This window comes from Entelurus aequoreus, linkage group LG03, assembly GCF_033978785.1.
Source record: "Entelurus aequoreus isolate RoL-2023_Sb linkage group LG03, RoL_Eaeq_v1.1, whole genome shotgun sequence".
Lineage (NCBI taxonomy): Eukaryota > Metazoa > Chordata > Actinopteri > Syngnathiformes > Syngnathidae > Entelurus > Entelurus aequoreus.
This window is the reverse complement of record NC_084733.1, coordinates 20764999-20778194: the sequence shown is the minus strand read 5'-3', so window position 1 is coordinate 20778194 and position 13196 is coordinate 20764999. Positions and strand designations below refer to the sequence as shown.

Genomic DNA, 13196 nt, shown 5'->3' with positions numbered 1-13196 from the left:
TTTTCATATTTTCCTGATTTTTGTACAATGTACTTTGTTGAGATTTTTTTCAAGTGTTTACAGACTTTTAATTACTTTTTTAATTAAAAACAACTAGCAAAATATCTAGCATCTTCTTCTGGTGTACTCATGTACTCATGTTTAGAGACTTTTAACTTCTGTCCCTCGATGTCCCTGACTAAAGAGGCGAGCTGCAGCAAGCATGACATCACACTTGCTTGGTGATGTTGCTCGAGTTGGACTTTCTCTTCTTAAAAGACACCACTGTCCTCTTAATATTTGCACATTTTCTAGATGGCTGTCCACGGGCATATCTGGAATATATTAAAATTACGTCCACATTGCAGACATGATGACAACGCTCGATGGCGTGCATTTTGTTTACATCCAGTTTCAGTAGCGCGGTTTTCGGCGATCAAAGTCTTTTTTCGATGGGTCAAGTTTTTGGTACATCACTTGTCCGAAAATAATAGGATATATATATATATATATATATATATATATATATATATATATATATATATATATATATATATATATATATATATATATATATATATATATATATATATATATATATATATATATATATATATATATATATATATATATATATATATGTATATATAAATTCATACTGTAACGACCAGCTAATGTTAATTTTTTATGTTCGTGTGGTTTGGATTTGATGTTAGTTTTTCCCATGTTTGCCAACACACCATCCGTGCCTGAAAGGTGATTGGCGGCGAATGAGGAAGTGTTGTCATGTGTCGTGTTGTCATGTGTCCGGGGAAGCGCGTACTCATGCTTGCATTGTTTTAGGCTGTTGGGACCGTTCAAATCGCTAAAAGGATAAACGTTTCTTCAAAGTTCCTCAAGAGGAAAACAAGAAGGTTGAAAGAGTGCAAGATTTCACGAAAGAAGACGAGAAAAGGAAAACGCACACGTTGGCAGTGATCACTTTGTTAAAGGTTTGTTTGATATACTATTTGTGTTTAATATTTCCCATTTAAGTACTAAGTTATTATTATTTGTATTTCTTGAAACACATTTTTGCTACGAGTGCTTTCGTAAAGCACCAACTCGGCAAGTCTAAATTAAAAAAAGAAAATGTGAGCAAAACCTAAAAGATTTGAGCTTTTAATAAAAGCAGCAATGATAAATTAATCTTTCAGCACATACAAAATGTTGAAATCTATAGTTATAATTTGATAAAAGCGGGGAAAGCCACGTGTACTCGTAAACGGCGCGTACAACAAAAACAAAGCAACAACAATGGCTGTGAATGCGAAATCAAATCATGAAATGTAACTTTGCTCGAGCAAAAATCTTTCATGATTTATTAAGGAGCGTCTTGAAAACAATTTCCTTGACCCAACCACACACACAAACACACGCCCGCACACACATAAACACACACACACACACACACACACACACACACACACACACACACACTTTTCCAAGTTTTCATCTCTTTTGTCCTGTACAATATCTGGAGCACCAGATCGTTTGACATGTCTGAAAACTATGGATAATCCTTGAGATCCAAAAAAAGGACAAATCTTGTTTTGATAAAGTACAGGGGTATATTCTATTGCAGTGTTCACATTTTTTATTTGTATCTGCCTTTTGTGTTTCTTGTGGTAAGATCCAGGCCCCTTTGCTTACTCAGATAGGTCATACTCTGTTTACTGCACAGTAGCCATGTTGGTTGGTGGCCCAACACTTTGTTCACTTCCGTTCAAAAGTCCGAATACAACCTATACGCACAAAAGTCTCCCTTCCTTCTATTTGGGATGCAGGCAATTTCACAGCAGCTGCTTGATGGCATCGTGTCAATATAGACCCAAATCTCTAAGGAATGTTTCCAAGCACCCTGTGGTGTTTGCAAAGTGCGGTTTAACCAGCAACTACTAGTGTCCAATGTGTGCGTGTGCGTCACTGAGTGTTCCTTACCAATTTGTCTTTGAGCCTCTCGCCTTTTATGTAGAACTCCACCGCTGTTGGACTGGGACTAGGGCTGGGACTGAGGCTTGGAGTCGGACTGGAGCTACAGGGGCTGAGGTTGCCGGTGCTCCCTCTGTTGCCACCGCTGTGGGTGCTGCCGCTGTCCTCCACCCGGTTGACCTTATAGACGGTAACGCAGCTAAGGCCTCCGCCGCCCAAGGGAAGCCACCCACCGCTGGAGTCATCCCGCGTCATGACCACTGCTCTCACACGCGCATAACTGTCACTGGAAAAAAAAGGGGGGTTATTATTTTCAAGAAATATTCAGCATGAAAACAACATTAAAAATGTGTTAAATATTAAGTTGTACCTATAGGTGGTAGTAACGCATACAAAACAAACCACTAAAGAATGTGGGAAAGAGTTAATAATAAATTAAAATCATGGTGCCAGGACATACAAAACTGTGTTTTGCTTGGTGGATACAACATTACATTTCTAGGATTGGTACTCAAAGCTGTTAAATAATAAATGGGTTATACTTTTATAGCGCTTTTCTACCTTCAAGGTACTCAAAGCGCTTTGACAGTATTTCCACATTCACCCATTCACACACACATTCACACACTGATGGCGGGAGCTGCCATGCAAGGCGCTAACCAGCAGCCATCAGGAGCAAGGGTGAAGTGTCTTGCCCAAGGACACAACGGACGTGACTAGGATGGTAGAAGGTGGGGATTGAACCCAAGTAACCAGTAACCCTCCGATTGCTGGCCCGGCCACTCTACCAACTTCGCCACGCCGTCCCCGTGTTAAAAGAATGTCCCGTCTTAAAAAGCGGGCTAAAAACAGAATATAAAAGCAGCAAAGTCTAATATTCACAGAGAGATTAAATATATAGTGTTCACTTATCGCGGTCCCAGTGCATTGCATATTTTAAGGAATCACTTAGTACATTGAGATTAGAGAACCCATTGAATCTTTATGGAAAAAGTATGTTGTTTTAGAGTGTATGAAGTGTACAGATAGTGTTTATAATTGTGTGTGGAGGTCTTATGAAGGTGTTAAATAAATACCGGTATAACATATTTGAAATTAAATAGTGTCCCTATTTTACGGAAATTCCCCTACAACAAATGGGTCCGGAACTTAACACCCCCGATAACCGAAAGAACACTATATTCTGTGATAGACTGCAATTGCTTTACATGAATAGTAATAATGGTTTCCCCCAGATTGGCAGTATAAAGGTGGCAGTGGGGGCGTGGTCAATATGAAGTCACATATTTATGACATCACTTATTAATTTGATTGGCTATGAATCGTTGCATTTTAAAAAAAAAAAAAAGGCTAAACAAATGTTTTACATATATTTAGAAACAAATCTGTTATTAGTTATTAGTAATGAGATATACTTTTTCTTTTATTGTTTTGCTCTATTTTTCAATTGATGCTGCTTATTGTAAAGGTAGCCCAGGCTCCACTATATTCTGCCCACCCTGAATGTTGGAATTTGCCAAGTATGTAAATAGTCTTTTGAATTATCCATCCATCCATTTCTACAGCTTGTCTTTCGGAGATGAAAAAATTAATAAGGTGGTTTATTGATATTCTTCACAATGAAGTCACTGTAAAACTAAGCAAATTAAGGAAACTACATTATATACATACATGAAGTGGCAATAGATGTAGGAATCATGTTAAATAAATAATACAGTTTGGTATTGCTTGTATTCCGTAACGTGATTTCTTCTTGAAAGTGAAAACCGGTGGTGGTCAACTGAGCTTAGATGGCTGTTGTAGAACAAGCAGGGCAAGAACTGTCTGAAAACAATCCAACTATGCAATGGAATAGATCCCTATACTTAAAAAAAAAAATTTGTCAAGTGATATCGAGGATTACCCTTTGGTCGCGTTCCCAGACATATTGAACTCTGATACTATGTGGTGCTCCAGACATCATTCTACGCGACAAAACAGATTAAAACTGGGAAAAGCATGGAGGTCTACAACTTCTTTGTGTGTAGCTGGGTCAAATAAATTAGTATTAAGACTCTATCGGATGGATAATACGTCTTTTTAGCTCGAGTAAGGTTGCATTTCATGGTTTATCTTTGCGTCTACTGCCATGTTTGTTGTTGTTGTTGCGCTTCATTGATGATTGCTGCCTTTGGTAGAAGCTTAACTCTTAGGTTTTGCTCAAATTTGCTGTCTCGCCGAGTTGGTGCTTTATGAAACACTTGTAGCTAAAACATGTTTAAGAAAAACAAATAATCTCAAGATAATACTTGAATGGGAAACACTAAATGTTAAAAGTATATCAAACAAACTTTTAACGAAGTGATCACTGCATATTCGTGCGTTCTTCGACTGCTCCCTTGGACTTTTCTCGTCGTCGTCGTTTGATATAATCTTGCACTCTTCCGCCCTTTTTGTGTACCGCTTGAAGGACTCTTAAGAAACGTTAATCCATTTCGCAATTTCAACGGTTCACTTTGAACAGCCGAAAACAACACAAGCGTAAGGCACTTTTAGGCTCAATGAGAACAGACGCTGGCTTGAAAACCACGCCCATTCAATGAGCCAGACATGAGTCGGACGTGTCGTCATGTGAATCCAAGCAATGAACTTAAAAAACCAATGCAATTATACAGGATAAAGGTTGGCTCTAATGCAGCTAGCTTAATGCTAACGTAAAAAAGACCAGCTCATTGATGTGCTAATTAAAATTATCAGGACCAATTGCAGGGCACATAGAGACAAACAATCATTCACGCTCACATTCATACCTATGGACAGTTTATGCTCCAATGAAGCTAACATGCATTTTTTTGGAATGTGAGAGGAAGCCATAGTACCCGGAGAAAACCCACACACGCACAGGGACAACATGCACACTCCAAAACACACATGTCCAAACCGAGGTGTGAAGAAGCACCGGCAAACGGCATAAAGTTCTCACAAACACACATACTGTACGCTCATAAGTAAACCCTGTTGTGCACATGTAGATACATAACATGTAGCTCCGTCGACGCGCACACAGCTGATTGGATTGATGCAAAATATTAGCGGAGTTAGGACCACCCATCTAATGTCAACACGTTCAAGGAAAATGACTGAATTTGGTAACACACGTATGTCTTATGTGTGACTGCCATCTACCGGTCATAATTACAGTATAATTACGTCATATACCAAATAAAATATCTTCCAGGTCAGTAAACACAACCAGAATTAATCCGTTAGGAGCACCGGGTTATAAAGCGCACTGTCGATTTTTGAGAAAATGAAAGAATTTTAAGTGTGCCTTATGGTACGTAAATAATAGATCATATACAGAATATCCATACAAACAATATATTACTTAAATTTGTTTTAATGTGAAACAAATGTTTTTTAATATAAAAAAACAGCTCATTTTGATGGTGTGTCAGCATTTACGATCAAATACATGTATTGTAAACTTTTCTAATTCAGTATGGAGGGTGACTGATCATTTGTTCAAGCTCCAACTAATGCAATATTACAATATATATCGTAGTACAACATAAACATTTATTTTGTCTTTTATGTATTATTTATGTTGTAATTGTACGTCTGGGCTGGGGCTAATGTAACTGCAGAAACAATCTCTCATTGCGGCATTTTTACGTCACTTAAAATTTTACGGTGAGAGCCGTGCATGTCAACAATGTGGCAGGGACAGGGAAAGCACAATGGAAGCTAAACCAACACAATTTGAAGAGGATTTGGTGCCAGAGGAAAGAGGAACTCTTTTGTTTGGAATAAAAAAAGTCAGACACCAACCAAACCACAGTAGGCTAATCTGCAAAACGTGCAGCTAATGAACTCAACACGTCTATTATTTTCTATCACTTGACATGAAGAACAGTACAGAGACAGTGACGAAATGTGACAAATAAAACATTACCTCAAAACCATTGTTTTGGCCCTCTTATGTATAAAATATATGCTTTACAAACAAATTGAGAAAATATAAGCAGAATTGTCAATCATTTCAGGTGTGTTTATATGTAATAAAAACATTAAATTAAATAAAAATATATATATGTGAATTGTATTGTGATATATACCGTTATCAGTATATAAAATTACTTTTACCCAAATATATATTTTTGTCTATATCACACTAGGGTCAAATACTGCTGATTTTCAAACTGTCCCCTTGAAGCGGGTCAAAGAAGAAATCAATAACATGAGGACTATGTTGACAAAAAATAAATGTGGATTTCTTTCATGTTAAGCAAGTAAACGCTACGACCACGTTCATAAATATGACTGTGCAGTAACAGTGTAATGAAGAGACTGGAAAAAATAATGAATCCTAAATCCTAAACGCACGTTTCTTGTTCCATTTTCTGCTTGGTCACCAGCCCCGTGGCCTTTCTTGCCTCTTCACCTGGAGTCAGATGTTGCCCTGATTAGATAACGCACCATTAGGCCACCGGAAATGACAAAGGTTAGGGTGTGCTGAGAGCAGCATTATTTTTTTTTGGCTGAGACTCTTGGTAACACATTAAAGAAGAACATCTGAGAGCAGCTAAAAATGCCGGATGTCCACCTTTGACACATGGTTGGGTTTGTGCTCCAAAAGGCCAATGTCTCTCTCATAGTACCTATCCCTTTGGAGCTTCGCAACCTTTGCTCACCTGCATTCCACACCCTTGGCAGAGCTTGGTGCCGCAATTATCAGTTAGTATTTCTTCTATAGAGTCGGTTAGCATTACATCAGAAACTTTTTCTTTGATTCTGAAAAAAATTCAGATACAAGGCCAAAGATCATCATAACCCCATTTGTTGTTGATTAAAAATTGCTCATTTAAAGCAGAACTATCTGCACCCCATCTCCCCTGCTAGAGGCTTACATGGAATTAAATATCTATCAAATATGATGCGCTCTATTTATCATCAAACAATGCAGTTATCTGTCTTTTTAGCCTTCCATTTCCAATTGATGAAACAAGAAACATGAAACATATATATTAACACCGTTCCCCTAGGGGAAACTGGTTAAAACACGGCCCACTGACAAAGCTTAACCTATAGATACTATAACAATCTACAAGGTTAATACAGTTCGCTTCTCCTTCTTCCCCTCTATTTGTCAGCCTTCTTTTGAAATTCAAGTTATCATTACATATATGTATAATTGCATTTGAAACAATTGTATTGTTGATATAATAGGTCATTATTATTATTATTCATTATCGATAGTGTTATTTCTATTGTTATTTGTATTGCTCCATTTGTAGTGCAATAATGTTCATTGTCATTTCTATGTTAATATTTACTTCACTAACTGCTTGTCTGCTATTACTTTTCCTATCATATTTGTACATATTGTATTTGCTGATGTTGTTCTGTTTTTGTTGTTGTTTCTGTCCCTTCCTGTTCCGGTCCGGCTGCGCCAAACATTAATTTATTAAATACATTTAATAAAGTCAAATACAAATAAGGCAACAAGAGGAGTATCCCACACTTCTCTTTTGTAAAGTAAATCTGTAAGATATGATTTGCCTGAATGGCTGGACAGGACAAAAAAAAAAACTTTGCCAAATTGCCATTAGTTGACAACAAACATAACTAATGCAAGTGAATATGTGTTACGTGGTGTGTAATTTATATGCTCAGAGCAGCAAGAGGGCGAGATTTAACATATACTGTACATACATTCACCTAAATATTTTATTAGTTGATTGTGAAAGGTTCCAGAATGTCTTAATTTGACAAGGCCACGATCTGTTAACCGACTGACTACAGCTGTTCGTTTCTCTTTGGCAGCGTAATATAATTTGTTTGACAGAGCTCATTGGAATCGACTCAATGAGAACAAGGGGGATTGTTGATTAATGGGATTTTGGAGCAATTAAAAAGCAGTACACTACCTGGATACAACCAGCAGAGGCACTGCTGATTCAGACTCAACCAAAGATGAACAACATGGAAGTTAAGGTACATATCCAGAGACATTCACTAATGTGCAAACATTAGTCAGCTAAATAAGATTGGCTTACAGACATACAAATACAAGTTCAGAACATTCAGAGATTCTCTCCTTCCATGGAAAATATCAGTGAATGTAAGGTTGCAGTTAAGTGGAATTCGATTTCAGTCATGGTCAATATTATTTTCTATAAATTGAACACTTCATGGTCTTCCATTCAATTCTGTAAGTCAATCAACGATTTCATTTCAAATCAAGCACTTTCATAGCCACGGCGGCAGAAAAGCAACAGCAGCTCAACTTGAAACTCTACGAAGTGGCTTCTGCCCAAGCCAGATTCCATTGAGTATGAGCACAGAGCTCCAGGATCACGTCGGCCGGTATTAAACTTATTCCAGGATGCTGCAGCCAGGTGCCTTGTTCACTTACGTGGAGTGGAGTCAAATTTGGCCTCCAATAAAGGCATGTATTAGATGATGGCAACAGGTGTGGACGCCTGTAGAACATTCTGGTCTGTTTGTCTCCTTGGAGTCGCACTAGCAGGACTAACGGAGCTAAATAAAAGTCTGGAGACACTTTTCTATCATGTGCCAACATTTCTCGCCGGTGTTCTTGTGAGACATGCTTTCTATTGGAATTCATGCACCCTCTGCATCTGTGCATGCATATGAACCCAGGGAATGTGGAAATGTATAGGTGAAACTCAAAAACATCTGAATATCCTAGAAAAGTCTATTCATGTCAACAATTCCACTTCAAATGTGAAACGAATATCTGATATAAACTCATTACATGCAAAGTCAGACATGTCAAGCATTTATTGCTTATAATTTTGATGATCATGGTTTACAATTTATTAAAACCCAAATGTTTTTCAATTTAAGGTTTTCATAAACTGTAAGCCATAATTAGAACATTTGTATCAAAAGAAGGCTTGAAATATCTTAAGTTGAATGTTATGAGCCTATGTCATATTAGTTTCACATAGTAGATCGAACTACTGGAATAAACAAACCTTTGCATGATATTCTATTTTTTTGTAATTGAAGGACTCTTTCGCTTGAGTACAATCGTTACACCAAATTTTCTTTACGTGTTTCACACTACAAATAATTATAATATTATTAGGTCAGGCGGGGGGGAGGGGGTGTAATTAATGACTCACCCACGGAACAGGGCTGTTTTTTATGGCGCCCCACAAATACATAAAAAATTTATAAATTGAACTAAAGGCTTCATGTAATGATAAAAAGCTGAGATGTTAATAATATTAATAAACAAAAAACAAAATTTGTCTTTAAATTAGGGCTGTCAATTGATTGAAATAGTTAATCGCGATTAATCGCAGTTTGTTCATGGTTAACTTAAAAATGAATCTCGATTAATCGCAGAAAGATCTAATTTTTTATCATTAACAGAGATTCAAGTTTTTCTTACCATGGCTAGACAGTTAGTTTGCCTTAATTAAATGTGTTTTTAAACATTATGTTTTTTAAACAGCTCAACAGAAAATGGACATAAACAGCTTTTAATGACAGTAAGAAAAAATACCTGCATTGTGTTGGTGTCTTACCAGGTTTTGTAGGCTTACAGAATTAGCTTTCCTGCAGTAGGAACACTTGTATTCAGAAGAGGAGCTACATCATGCTTAAATGCCAGTTTTGCACATTAAATAAAACAAAATGTGGATTGTTATGGTTATGCTTCGATTGTCAAAAATGTTTGGAAATGTAATCTGCAATATTTCTACCTGAAGACATGCTTCTGGTATTCTCTACATTACATGTTGTACAAGTTAATGGTCTTGATATCTCTGCATGACAATGTCTTAACCTTCTCTAATATTAAAATGTAATATTCACCCTAAACATTCTGTATTTGCGGACTATCAATCAGAACAGGCTATAAAAGAATATAGACAACATTTCAATATGCCAGACATTTTTTTTTAGGTAGAAATATTACAGATTACATTACAAAACATATTTGACAAAGCATGATCGTAATGTAAGACCAATTTTCATTTTGTTATGGTAATTAGACTGGATTCGACGTGTAGTGCTATTATTGTGAAGCCAGAAGTATGTGATTGGTATGAGAAGAAGTGTCTTGACATGTTTTGAAGACGTGAAAGTCTCTGATAAAAAAATTACTCTGGACCTTCTGCTTATCGTCTTTCTTTTTCTGCTGAGCTTTTATTCCATCGTACTAAAGCAGTCAGTGTAACAATCTACATTTCATGTTATCAATGCACTCAACCGTAATGCAAAGAAGGAAGTAAAGTTCCACCACTCTGCAAGCGGCAAAGCGCGCCAGCAGGCAGTTGCTGCAATTAGGGCTGGGCGATATGGACGAAAAAAAATATCTCGATATATTTTTACTTAAACTCGATATTCAATATATATCTCGATATATTTTCCAGTGAAAGTATACATATAAAGGTATTAATTTTTGAGTGAGATTCACTGAAATTGAAGTGAATGACAACTGCACTATAAACCGTCAGTGGCACTTTTATTAACCCAGTTAGTCAAGATGGGTATTAACAGTACAGAAAATAAATTGTTTAAGTAGCACAGAATTACATAACATAAATAAAATAGAAAAAAAATATTTCTATGTAAAATAAATAACATAGCTGTGCAATTAATACAAAGTGTATCAAACTCAGATAAAAAATGAATTTGCAGGCAGGCACTTTTTAATTCCCAGTCGACGATGTAATGGACTGTCACACACGTACGGTTCTGGTCAGCGTCAAGGAAGTGACTTTACTTAATTGTGCGGCTATGATCGTCCTCCCTTCGGCAAACATTTTTGGCAGCGTTTCTCGTGCGAAATATGCCCGGCTTGGCAACCCGAGAACAGTTTGTGATTTGTGCTTACATGGTAAACAACTCAAATGAATGTTTTATCCAGACGCATACATTTGTCCAAATGTGGCCAAGGAGACGCCTTGTGGATTTCCTGGACGTCGTCTACATCGCTAAAAGAAAAATCTAAAGAAAATAATCCCTCTGCCATCTTCCACTAGTTTTTTTAATATATAAATCGCCTGCTTGAATATTCCCTCTTTCTTTTCTCCGACTCTCTTCATTTGGGATGTTTGTTGTGATTTCCCTTCCTAATTCGATGACCCGCCCTATTTTGCCTCTGATCGGCCTGTCCCTAATGTTTTTCCATAATCCCAACCAATCGTGACTCATCATAGTAAACAACCAACCAATCATGAATGTTCTTAAACGTGCAAGCACGTCTTGGAAGGAGGAAGGTGAGGGGTTTAGTAACCCATGGAGTTTTGCGAGGGAGTGAGAAGCGGGGTAGAACAAGGAACACAACAAATAAGCAGTGTTTGGTCATTTTAACGTGAAAAAAATTATATAGATATTACGATATTTTCCTATTTCATATCTAGTTTAAAAATATATTGATATATCTTACAAACTCGATACTTCACCCAGCCCCAGCTGCAGTGACGATGTCTAACTATGATCAAAGATAAAATTAGCTGCTACGGAATGGACCAAAAAGGAGGCAGGACGCATGCACGTTAATATTGCGTTAACTTTGACAGCCCTACTTTAAATATATAGATAATGTTTATTTAGCCTATTTATGCAATAATTAAATTACAAATTACATGATGACGCAATGTTCATGCATCCCTTCCACACTACCATTTACCTAACATGATTAATAACTGTGATTTAAATACTAATAAATATATTTGTGGTTATTATTTTGCTCATAATCATGCAGCCCTGAGAGTAGGATTTCCAAACATTACAATCCACTGTATTCACATTTAAATGTGCAGGGTTTACACCCTAATGCTGCCCCAAACTTGGACAGCATTGGCTCATGTTGGTAGTAAAGAGAACAACAACTTAATTTACAAGCTCCCAGCACCACCCTTTCTAGTCACACCTTCTTACAACGCCAGAGAAGTAGTGTTTAATTTTACACTCGAACCCCTGGCCTCACCCTAGTAAAAAAGTAAAAGCATTTTGGACCAATTTGCGAGCAGGAAGAGATGGAATTACGACGGCTGTTAAGCCCCCACCCCCTCCCAATAAAGGATGTGGGGGTGATAGGCGCAGGAGGGGCTGTCAGTCAGGCAGGGGACCCTGGGGTGAACAGAAGGCAGGCGGTGGTGTCGCTCAGCCATGACCAGGGCACAATGACCAGGACCTGACCCTTCAGAAGTACCATCTCACACATGCCAGCACTGGGACGGCTCACAGGGAGGAGGAGGGCTTAGATCCCGAAAGGAAGTGGACGAGGGTTTTATTTTGCAAACATCCTACAAAAGCTCACCCTGAAACAAAACAAATCTTTTTATATGACGTTTAAAGCAAAGAGGCTATTCATTCATGTGAGCTTTCATCATGGTAGAAACAGCAAGTGGTCTAAAAAAAAAAAAAAAAAAAAAAAGGTGCCTGAGACGAACACACACGCACACACACAGGGAATTTTAGCCTGGGATGTTGCAGACAAAGGCTGTCCTCCACACCCCTTGCTGGGAGCACACAGTCCACTGGACACACAATCGAGAGCGGAAGCACATCAGCTGGCTTGTGCCTGTGAGCCGCAGTGAAAGGGGAGGGGGGCGGATTGAGAGAAAAGAGCCCCCCCCCCATTTCAAATTATTCCAAGTTATTCTGCTGGATGACTGACTTCATTTCCGACCAAAAGCAGGAGAGAAAAACAGAGGGAGGGGTGAGAATGTAATGGAGGACTGTGGGGGAGGAGGCGGATGGGAACAGGGTGGAGACCAAGGTGACAGTCAACAGCTCCCTACTGCATCTGAATAGGGCCTTTTTTAAAATTCACAATAAAAAGGATGTGCGCAGACATTCAGTGCCACTAAAAACAGGGCGTCTTCCACAATAAGGGAATGTTTGCGACAATTTCAGGTTTTGTTTAAGAGAGTTTGAAAAGAACTGAACAGATTTAGAGTAGGAGGAGAAACACAAAGTAGGACGTTGTGGTGGAGAGAAGGCGTGATGGAGGAAAGCACGTGCAGACCAGGCAGGCGTGGGCCTTGAGGCCGGTCGCTCTAGTGTGTGGTGGAGAAGGGGGAACCTGGGACAACCATTTCCTTAGTGGACAAAGTGGCCGTTTGTCTACTGCTCTGGACCCATGGCTCACTAGGCTCCAGTATGCCATCGTGCTCTTGCTTGTGTCTCGGCCTTTGGCTTCCTACCCCGATGATGAGTGGTGGAGGTGGGTGGGAGTGCGGGGGGTGGGATTGGATGGCAAGAGGGACGCACTGAAA

The 13196-nt window shown here is 38.3% G+C and overlaps 1 protein-coding gene across 1 annotated transcript in view; it reads right to left on the bottom strand.

The window, feature by feature from the left end:
• The window catches only part of spred1 (sprouty related EVH1 domain containing 1), an 85390-nt gene that overhangs the window by 52250 nt on the left and 19944 nt on the right, over positions 1 to 13196 (bottom strand). Inside the window, exon 2 of the mRNA XM_062041440.1 lies at positions 1960 to 2236. Coding sequence (XP_061897424.1) covers positions 1960 to 2236 — 277 coding nt within the window. The remainder of the gene's footprint in view (positions 1 to 1959; positions 2237 to 13196) is intronic.